The 11,112-nt window shown below is 49.8% G+C and overlaps 2 protein-coding genes across 2 annotated transcripts; one reads left to right on the forward strand and one right to left on the reverse strand.

Annotated features, from left to right (window-relative positions):
• Positions 1-4,004: 4,004 nt before the first annotated feature.
• On the reverse strand, positions 4,005-6,110 carry EV420DRAFT_1486537 (uncharacterized protein; the record flags this gene model as incomplete). Its single annotated transcript, XM_060470408.1, has 12 exons — positions 4,005-4,052; positions 4,214-4,289; positions 4,412-4,451; positions 4,513-4,641; positions 4,722-4,764; positions 4,810-4,818; positions 4,957-5,054; positions 5,122-5,410; positions 5,451-5,550; positions 5,682-5,737; positions 5,888-5,910; positions 6,053-6,110. The coding sequence occupies 12 exons, from the start codon at positions 6,108-6,110 to the stop codon at positions 4,005-4,007; spliced, it is 969 nt and encodes a 322-aa protein (XP_060323080.1).
• A 1,549-nt stretch (positions 6,111-7,659) lies between these two features.
• EV420DRAFT_1486538 (uncharacterized protein) lies at positions 7,660-8,735 on the forward strand (the record flags this gene model as incomplete). The annotated part of the gene is made up of 5 exons (XM_060470409.1): positions 7,660-7,698; positions 7,805-7,982; positions 8,006-8,043; positions 8,492-8,569; positions 8,625-8,735. 5 exons carry the CDS (start codon positions 7,660-7,662, stop codon positions 8,733-8,735), a joined length of 444 nt encoding a protein of 147 aa, XP_060323081.1.
• Between the last annotated feature and the right edge of the window lie 2,377 nt (positions 8,736-11,112).

Genomic DNA, 11,112 nt, shown 5'->3' on the forward strand with positions numbered 1-11,112 from the left:
TGAGCAGCGACAACCGCAAAGAACATCCGTAAAGATTCGTATCGGACGACTGCTGCGAATGAGTCGTAATAATGGAGTCCTTTGATTTGCGTGAATCCTTTGACTACGAGTCTAGCGCGTCGTTTGAGGAGCTCAGCTGTATCCCCATCGAGTTTCTTATCGAATGTCCAGCGAGTATCAATCACTTGCATCCATGGTTCTCTCGGCACAACTCTCCAGACATCTCTTTCTTCCATGCGTCGAATCTCTGCATCCATAGCTGGCCTCCAGATCTTCGCCTTGGTCATAGCTTGGTTGTAGTCATCTGGTACCCACATGTCATGTCTATCAACGATATTACTGATTTCCGAAGCTTTAAGGGCAACAATGTCTTCAACGTCGTCTTCATCAGCGAGTAGTGGAATGGTATTATCGTTTGCCCAATCGTTTCCCTTTCGTTTGGCTTCTTCTTCACGTTGGGCATACTCCTTCGATTCAAGTAAGGCTCTAGTGGGCTTTGGTATGCGGGACGGACGTTTTGCAGGCGGTGGATTAACGTGTGGTTGAGTTGGAGGTGCTTGGATGGGTGCAGTTGGCAATTGGGCTTGATTGCGATCAGGGCTTGGAGGATCGATCGGTGGCTGTGAGTGATTCTCGATCGTTTCTGCGAGTGGTTCGATGAGGTCTTCGTACGCAATCTCCCCCTCACGAAGAGAAACGGTACGAGTAGGACTTAGCTCCTCGAAAATGACATCACGAGAGATGATAACCTTATTCCCAGGTACGTCATCCAGAAGAATCCTGTATGAACCATGCCCTGCCAAGCCAACAAACCGTCCCTTCTGTCCTCGCGGAGATAACTTGCTGTGGCCTTTCGCTGCAGGGATTTTCACATAACACGTTGATCCCCAAACTCTGAGGTGGTTAACAGTTTGCCGTTTACCGGTCCATTCCTCCTCTGGAACCTTCCCTGGGTGCCTTGATGATGGCAGCAGATTTCCAGCCTTTATCGCATAGTCGCAAGCCTCGGCCCACCACCCATCAGACATCTTTGCTTCTAGGAGCAGTATTCGGACCGTCCCAAAGACGATACCAAGCGTCCGTTCAGCCATCCCGTTGGCTGCAGACGAATAGGGTGCTGTGAACTCAATGATCACACCCTTTTCTATGCCCCACGTCTTCCATAGGTCATTGCGAAACTCGTTATCGCACCGGATTTTCTTCAGCTTCTTCCCTGTTTGTCTTTCTGCCATAACAGTGAACTGATTTAGTGCCTTGATGGTAGTTTCGGCCCTTCGATCCGAGATGTAGTAAGGCGTTCTCCGAGACGTCGCATCATCAGCGAACACGAGGGCATATTTCGCTCCCCCAATGGATTGTACGCGGGCTGGGCCCCAAATATCAACCATCACCCGCGCTAAAACCACTTTCTCCGGCACCACGTCAGCGTCAAATGGCCTTCTTCTCTGGTTTCCCAAAATGCACGGCTCGCACTTTCCCCCAGCACGTTCAGTTTTCGCAATGTTCAGACCATCCACAAGCGTTCGTTTTTCCAACTCGGTGATTCGGTCAACTCCAAGGTGTGCAAACCGCATGTGCCACATTTCGATGGGTACGGCCGCCTCTAGTGATCTCGCTGCAAGGGCAGTATATTCCTCACTGTGCATCAACGTCCCATTAATTGCATATAGGTCGTTTACCAACGTCGCCGTGAACTGGGGTGTCCCTTTCTGGTCTACGAAGGTTGCTTGGCTGCCTCCGAAGGTGACGAACCAACCTTCTTTGTCCAGTCTGCTAATTGAGATTAGGTTGGCAGAGACGTCTGGGCAATGGAGGGCCTTGCTGAGGGTAAATACGTTCTGGATACCTGCCACTGTTGACTTCAAGGCTACGGTGCCGATACCTTGTATTTTCAGAGCGGCGCCAGCCTTCGAAGAAGTTCCAGTTGTTTCACCAAGCGGCATGTAATGGAAAAAGCAGTCTTTGTTTTGGATGAAGTGGGTGGATGCGCCAGAGTCCCCGTACAACAGTGAGGTGTCTACAAACCCTTGACTAGCATTATTGACCATCATCGTTGACTTCTCTGCTTCCAGTGCCCTTTCAATAGACTTCAAGGTTTCATCGTCGATGATTGCGCTCAATGCGGTGACATTGGTGTATACGGAGCCCGCCTCGGATGATGACGCGGTGGCTAGGTTTGCGGAACCAGGAACAGGTGCGTCCCATTTCCCTTTCCACCAGGGGGGATATTGACCCTGTCTCCCTCCCCCTAGTTTCCAGCACTCGTCGAGGGTATGACCCAGTCCTTTGCAACTCTCGTTGGCCGTGTGAGATTTGTCGGACCTAGGTGCTGCGCCTTTCTTTGAGGATAAGCTTTGGACTTGTAGGGTTAGCGCTTGGATCGATGCTTGGAGTGCCTGTACGGTGGACTCCTGTGTAGATGAGGGGCTGCTAACGGAGTTCCGTCCGACTACTCGTTCGCCGTGGGCAATAAGACGTGCGATAACGACCGTGAGGTTGTTCTCGGCATAGAGCGTGCTGACGACGGGGGTCCCAAGTCTCGGGGAATGAGTCTAGCAGAGTCGTCTTGAAACTTTTGTCGTCAATGCCTGCTCCAGCGTCGTTGGCCTCCTTTCGGAGCTTTCGCATCCTTTCAATATACCCTCCATCGCCGCTGACCTTTTCCCCGTCTTGGTATTTCACGGCTTTCAACGTCTTTTCCCTACGGTTGCGGATTAGGTCCGAGTATGCGCCGTAATCAGTCTTGAGTACTTCCCAGGCCATGTGGGATGGTTTGTGAGGGTCGATTCCGACGCCAAATACGTCCTTCACATTGCGAATGATTGAGGCAAGTGCAACGCTCTCGCGTTGGGCGTATTCCAGTGAGTTCGGGGTAAGACTATTGATGGGGGTTGCTGGTAATGGTGCGAGTGTGGCGCCAGGGATTGCAACCTTGTTCTCCCAGTAATTGACGAGGCCTCGAGTGTTTCCTTCGGTCATCATGACCATTTCGAAGGTTGCCCAGTTCTCGCCATTGAATTTCTCGTCGTCGTCGAGTTTGATGGGGAGAATATGGTGAGAGGAGGTCGTCATGATAGGGGGTGTATGGAGTTCAGTATGCACAGTCTGTGCGGATTATTGAGTCTGTTTGGTAGTACGTGTGTGTTGTTGACTAGGAGGGATGAGCACGGGAGCCCAGAACCTGTTAAGATAACAACAGCTCAGTCAGTCACACGAAGATGTAGTGAACAGCTGAGGTGCGTAGAGGGGCAAACGCCGTAGTTATAAGGATCGGGAGAAAGGAGGTATAGTCTAAATATAGTAAGTAGGAACATCGAACGAGAAATAATGAGAATACTGGTAGGGTAGGCTGAATCCTCGACAATGTTCTCAGAACGCCATCCGCTTAGTCTAGTGCAGGATGAACGGCGGGGTTTGCTGGAAGCTTTCAATTGATCACCCACAGCGCTGGTTCCCCTTTGAAAAACCACGTCCGATAAATGATGAGAGAAATGAGATCAGATGGCATACCATATTACCATTGAGTATGCTGGGTGAGTTGTCAGCGGTGGCGAGAATGGCAAAGTGTTCAAAATAATCCTAGTCAAGATAAGAAAGGAGGAATTTAATACGAGCTAAGTTCGAGAAACATGCACCGCCTCTGAGCTCTGTACCTTTAATTCGTTATGCCGCCCACATCAGATGGGTCGGCCTGGATCGGAGGAGAAATCGGCAGGAAATGAAGGAGTGCCAGTGACGGAACGGTCCTCGTTGATTTTCTCATTGGTATGCCAAGAAAAAAGGTCCGGTACCGACATGAGATTGAGATTTACGGAGAGACCGGTTCCGATGATTGGAGTGGGTTTGAAACAGGAGCTCGGTTAACCTGGAAAGTGGAAAGTGCTGCGATTGGCCGACTACGTGGGTTAGTGATGCGGACAGGATATCTTTGCTAAACCAACACTAAACAACCTGTATGTCGGTGAGCAGTGAGCAGACCACTGGAGAAGAAAGGTTTACTGATATTACCAAGGCCTCTGAGAATCTTCCTCCACTCTTGAAGCGTTCTTATACTTCAATAGCCAAAGGTCAGCAAAATGGCTTTTCATCAGAACGGATGGCGCTTGGTTTCTGGGAAAGAATGAAGGGCATATTTGACGAGAGGAGATCCTCAACTTGCCTGCGAATCTGCACAGTAAGCCTGTGGTCATATTGCATATACATGACCACTTACCATTTGGCAGGTGATTCTCTCAAATACATGTTTGCGCGTTGTGATGGTGTTGCGAACGCCGGATGCCTCTAGATTCCTGCAGAGACCTTTGGTCCATCATGATCGGGCAGAAGTGGGAGGCTCCAAGTGTAGATGTGAGTGTGGAGGAAGGACGTTCTTACCCTCGGTCATGGTGGAGCCCATTCCATGTCCTCGCACCCCGCACCCCCATCTACCTCGCCCTCCACCTCCATCGAACCTGAGCACTGCGCGGTTAGCACTAGGGTGCCGACTTGGGTGCTCGAACTTGACTTGCTTACCAAGCGCAGCCAATCTGTGCCTTGGTCTTGTAGCCTTGAGTTCAGTCATTGTGTATGCTGTTGCATTGTGTCTGTCGGTCGAGTTACAACGGATCAGTGTATGCACCTTGTTGTCCACCAATCCAAGCCCTGTGAAGGTATATTATGCTCTAACCCTAGGACTTGTCTTTGCAGAAAATCTCTGAATGCCCCGTAAGAAATAAGCTTACCTCCGCGCCATTGCGAGCAACAGCTCACACCACATTCAAGATGCTGCACGACCGTCAGATTACGCTAAATAGCACGGAGCTAGCTCACCCTTGAGCACTATGACACAACTAATTACCATGGCAGTGAACAAAAAAATGCTCGATCATCTTTACCCTCCACCATCTATCACAGAAGCATTAGACATAGATATCAATCACAGAAGCATCGGCATGCCTCAGCATATGTCAAAAACACATCGGCAGCAGCCTCGGCATCTGTCAAAGAATCATCGGCACCGACGGATGGAATGGTGTGCCGGACAGCCGCCGCCGTTTCAGCCGCTGGGCTAGCCTCTAAAGAGAAGCATCAGGCATCGGGGGGGTGGGCGTCAAACTCCCCATAGACCACTCCGAAGCTCACGTCGTCGATTATGGTGCCCTCCACTCATCCCTACCCTACAAAAAACGCCGCCAGTATCCGCCCCGACGGTGCGCACTATCCGCAGAAACCTCGCGTCCAAGTTCAAACCAATTCCCACACTCATTCCCACCCTCCTAGTCCCAGGCGTGACAAACCCCTTCCACCTCTTCCACCCCTTCCAGATGTCCAGCATGCGCTCGAACTTGAAACATCTCTGGAATGGCAACGCGATACCATCCATCCATCCTTCTACCCAGCCCCGTACACCGTTGACACGAAGATGCGACTTCTTCGCAACGGCAAATATAGATCACCTATTCCACACACACCTGCTCCGCCTTGCGAGCGATCTTGCAACAGACGATCGCTGCCGCCACTGTACAGTGCACTTGATCTGGATGGGCCTCCGCGTTCCTCTCGGGCCGTCCACTTCATCCATTGACTCGTCGACAACACCCACAAATGTCATGGCAATATGGGACATCCTATGACAATGTCGGGCCCCTCTTCTCCATTGGACGCGTCGCCCAACAGCAGCTGCCATCCGTCCAACCACAGACAGTCTCCAGGCAGTCGTGTCCGCAGCTTCTTCCAAAGGTGGAGGGAATGGCTTTGCCTCCAGGGCACCCGCAACAGATGATCAGGTAAGGACGAGCCGTTTTGTCGCGTTCTCCTCTGACCACCGTTCACTAGATCCTGCCCTCACCCCAAGCGCATCCCACTACTCATATTCCCCATGCTTGACGTCTTGTTCTACCTTGCACACCTGTATTATATCCATGTCTTCACCTGTAGTATATTGCTCCAGTCCAATTGATCTCTACTGTACATTTTTAGTTTCTTACACATTTCTTGAAGTTAGTACTCATTTCACCTTTTTTTTGATTTTCGTTAGCAAGTCGTGTACCAGTATTCAAGGATGTATACGTACCCCACCCCCAAGCAACAATCCTCCTCCTGTTTTGGATTGCGCACGTAGAATGAGCCATTAGGAATAGTAGTACCGTTGGTGAAAACCAGTCATTTCATTGGGATTGTTTTGTACCTGTGATGATCAGGGTCCTTAAACGACTTTTCAGCAAAATGAGGTGCTCGAAAACGTAAACTTTACCTCATCTTTCTGACTCAAGAAGTGCAATTCAGCAATGGTCCAACCATCTTCACGCATGCAATACTCCCGCCATTATGCATATGAGCGAATGTAAGATATATGCTGGGTCCAACACATGAGTATTGAGGGTTGTTTGGGACTAGGGAAAGACAAAGCTTTAGCGTCCGAGCTGACCAAGTCGAGTATGGTAGGCACTTACAATCCTTGGAAATTTGCTCTATCGTTCAATGTGAGTTCTCCGGGAGAGGAGACACAATCGTGGTGAAATAGACAGCGTTGTGGACATGGGTGGACATGAGTCGTCGTCAGTATGACCTCAAGAGACCAAAGTCGCCATCGTGTGGAACAACGTACGAGCTGTTTGGCCAATACATAGATATTTCCACATGTAGCTCATTAATGCATACCGGTGCTCCTGACATGGAGACGTCAGCGGCAGTCAAAGAGTGATATAGAGATGGTATACCATCACCATGAAACCCATAGCCGCGCATCCCGACAATGTGAATATTCTTCCAAGCAGACATTTGCAGTGTGTTGTATGTCAGCTCTGGAATCTGCCAGTGTCATCAGGATAAGCCGAGAGGGACAAACGAGGTGAGAATAGGTTTGACTTTACTATTCTTCTCATGCGGAGTTCCACTCTTGGCCGTCGCGCAATGCTAAACGACCCAAAAAATTGGTGAATGGACCAGGAGGATGTTGTATCCCCTTGATCGAAAGGATATTTCTGTGTGGATTTCCCCAGGCCAATTTCCAAATTGATTAATTGGCAATCACATTCAACAATAGCCACAGATCTCCCAGCTTCTTCAGAAGGGAGAACAATGGATTGATCGGGTAACCAAAAGGTGGCGCTTTCCAGAACAATGTCCATCTGTAGTATGTACAATCAACGTTGAATACAGAACGTTTCAAGACCTGCTTTTAAAGCATCATGGACGTAAGGCTGGTGGGAGGACAAACGAATTACTCATTTCTTTGTTCTGTCCTGTTTCGTGACCCCTAGCGCCACGGCGGTTGATTTCACAACTGTTTGCTATTGTTATACATATCTCCACCGAGAGCATCTGGACCAGAAATTCGACAATGCAGGTAGTCTGTGCACGTGGCCAGGGATTTCATAAAATCCCAATGCGGATGGAAGCTGGCACCGTTTGTTCATAATACTGGCGAGTGACTCTCGAGTACAACAATGGGCCTATAGAGGCTGATAAATCACTGAATGCACTCGCAGCAGGAAAGGCGGAGGCTCCAGGAGGGGATCGCGGTGCAGGGAAGATAGGGAGTTTTTGCACATAAAAATGTGACTGAATTAATGCATTTTATTGCCGAATTCATGAACGAGAGATTTCAGGAGAGGGAAATAAATATATGTCCTAGAGCAACATAGACAAGTTTGGTAGCAACTCTCGATAGACGCCAGAATGCCGTCGTCCCGCAAACAAATGTCTCCCAAAACCAGAGTGAGTTCCATTGACCTGCATACCACATTCACCACTACCACTACAATACGCGCCTAGGATCGATACCTGATGATCTGAGCAAGGATTTACTCGACTTCAAACCCAGGGGGAGCTTTTGTTCCTGTGCTCACGCACATCCGGTCCAACAACCGCTTCCCATTCATTGAGGGTGTATTCTCTGGGATGGATATGCAGCCCTTCATCCATGATAAGGTCGTTGAGGTTTATCGGTGGAAAAAGCTGGCACGGCGATATCGTTGTGATGCGCATAGGTGTTGCTGAGGGTATGTATGTATCAAACATGCAGTCAAAGAACAGATACCTGTCAGATTGGATGATAAAGAAGTAAGTTTTGCTGATTCCATTGTCAAGAGAGCAGGCATGGGGACTCACATATGATGCAGATTTGTAGGGTGCTCTAGGCAGGGTCGCCCACTGCGCATGCCCAAGACGCTCTCATTTTGCAAAGAATAGCCATAGTCAGAGAGAGTTAGCTGTAGATTGATCTTTAGAGAATGGCGAACCAGGTTCCCGGGGTAAACCCCATGGAGCCATGAAGCGACCCAAGTACTGAGTGAGGAAGCAAGGTGGCACCAGCAGTGGGTAGACGAGACTGGTGCCAAACAACCTGCAGCCAAACAGTGAGTCCGCCTGCCGTAGCAGCTGTACTACCTTCCTTTCTTTTACTCTTACTTGCAGCGCTCACTTCACCTCTATGGCTGGCAGCTCAGGGTTTACCCAGGCTACCTCTATGGCAGCAGGATTCGATTAAACTTTCATGGATTTATCCTAGGAGCTGGACCAACGCAAACGAGACGGTCGTGTCAAGGCTATCCTCGACCTTCTTGTTCACGAAATTCTTTGCAATCAAGTAAGTTTTCATTTGCTTGTAAGGCTGCAGTAGAACTTACCCGAATATTATCCAGTTCGTCGTCGAGCCGGAGGTCGGCCAAGGAATATGCTTTGTGGATTTCTCCCTTTGGTTTTGGGATCTTTCCATCAGCATTGGCATGGATGGCGATGATGGGTTGGGATGAAAGGATCTGTCTCGGCGCTGCTGTTTCTGAGGTGGTGGGTTCTCTTTGATGCTCTCCTTGAAAGTATCCAAATACAACATCCCAGCCCATCCACTGGGTGATTGGAACGCCGCTTGCGGTGAACGGCGAGAAAGAAGATCTTTGGGTGATTGCTGGTGGGGGGATTCTGACTTGAGTGCGCATCGCTGTAGGAGATCTGTTGTTAGCCACTAACTCTAATCGACTTAGATCGTACTAGGATCGCTACTCGCACTTCGGTAGACGATGCTCTAGCAAGTCAAAGGCGACAAAAGTCGATGGGACAGATAGTCTTGAAGAACGGAGTTCGATGTTAGGTAGATTAAACCTTAGCCGAAGCTGGGGTTTAGGCCAGCTGAGGCTCTACTTAAATACACGTTGAGTAGACTAAAAATAGTACTGTGGGAACATCCGATAGGAATCGCATCATAGAGTAAGCGTGAACACGTAAGGAAAAAGGAAAGAAAAAGAATAAACCGTAACATTACCCCCTCCTTAAGACTCATTCGTCCTGAATGAGAATATTTCTCCTCCCTTCCACATCGTCGAGTAAGAGGGGCTCCCTTCTGCTTTAAAACAGTTCAGCATTGGGTCCGCTGGGCCTCGAGAACTGCCGTCGGCCGCATCCCTAGCTTCACCTGGATCCTGGTATCCGTGGATATCCAGGACCACCTTGCGCCAGTTAGGCCTCCTACTGTCTGTCAGGACACCCTGTCCCTAAGGGTTCATTGCTCAAATATTGAGCGGTGGTAATCCCCTTCTACACCATAAATAAGTCTTTAAGACTCATTCGTTCCGAATGAGTCCTCAGTTCCCTCGTTCTCGCTGTCCGAGGTAGAATCCCGGGATTCAGAGTAGAATGATGGAATGTCATCCTCGACATCGTTGTCATCATCTTCATCCCTATCCCAGTTCTCTGCGACTCGTTGCAGGTGATCCACGTTGACCTCGTCATCTGTAGGCGGATCCAAGAGGACAGGAGGGTTTTTATACAGTCGGTCCTCCCGTCGGGACGCTTCGATCTCGAGTTGCCGCCTTTTCAAGTACGAGTCCCGTACCCGGGGATTATAGAGCTTGTGTTCCTCCCGATGACGAGGGTATGGTACGACAGGGCCCTTCTCGCTCGGATGATCCTGCATATACTTCTTGTTCTTCTCTATTAGCGCTTTGTCCATTGCTTCAGAGATGTTGACCACTAGTTTCCGGAGCGAGGAGGTGGCGGATATATGCCCTATGCTTCGACCTGCGTCCGACCCGGCTACTCCTCCTACTAGATTAATTTTTTCGGAGTGTCGCGATGCGGTGCATTGGGAGGATGGAACGGTGATAATATCGGTTACACAGGGCATGTCCGGTTCATGGTACTGGATTGGTAGCCCTCGGGGTATTTTATCGTCCACCCCCACCGTCCGCCCTTGCTTATCGACTGTCCACCACACTTTCTGAATACGCGTTTCGTAGTCGTTGACGAGTTCTTCTGCATTGGCCATGTCGGAGCGTTTGACCCATGAGTTTTCTTCTGCTGGATATCCTTTCCATTTTACCAGGTATTCAGTAATGGTGCGGCGGGTTCGTCCTCGGCCGATGATACGGTCCCTCTCTCCTACAATTTCCTCGATCTCATACTCCTCCTCCTCGTCAATTAATTCTGGAGGCGGTCGCTCAGGACGTGGTTGGTTCGGGAATTCAGGGGCATGATATGGAGTTAGTAGCGCCTCGTTGAATCGGTTGTGAATGCGCCACTTTGTGGGGAGCTTCAACTCGTAAGCTGCTGCTCCTTTCTTGGCCACGATAGTAAACGGTCCGACTCGTCTGTCTCCTAGTTTTCTTGCGGGACGCGGAAGGTGTAGGTTGGTTGAGTCCAGCCACACCTTGTCGCCGACTTGGTATTCCACCGCCTTTTCTCTATGTTTGTCATAGGCTTTCTTCATCGATTCCGCCACTCGTTCCAGGGATTGCTTTGCCCTTTCTTGTACTTCTTGGATCCCCTGCACCAGCTTCGATGCGGCCGGTACCGCGTCTCGGCGCTGGGTAGTCTTGATAACCTGCCCGTCCCTTCCAAAGACCACTTTGTATGGTGAGAAACCGGTAGCGGAATGTTGCCGATTGTTGTGAGTGAACGCGGCAAGTGGTAGCCACTTGCTCCAGTCATCTTGCCGATAATTGACAAACATCTTGAGGTACTTTTCGATTTCTTGATTGACCCTCTCCGTCTGTCCGTCCGTCTGAGGGTGGTAAGCCGTCGAGGGGTTTCCCGTCACTTGAATGAGCGCGTAGAATTCCTTCATGAACTTTGATACAAACATGGCACCCCTATCCGAAATAACTTTTTCTGGCATCACGCCATATGGCACGTAGA

The sequence above is a fragment of the Desarmillaria tabescens genome, assembly GCF_030435595.1.
Source record: "Desarmillaria tabescens strain CCBAS 213 chromosome Unknown EV420scaffold_92, whole genome shotgun sequence".
NCBI classification, from domain to species: domain Eukaryota; kingdom Fungi; phylum Basidiomycota; class Agaricomycetes; order Agaricales; family Physalacriaceae; genus Desarmillaria; species Desarmillaria tabescens.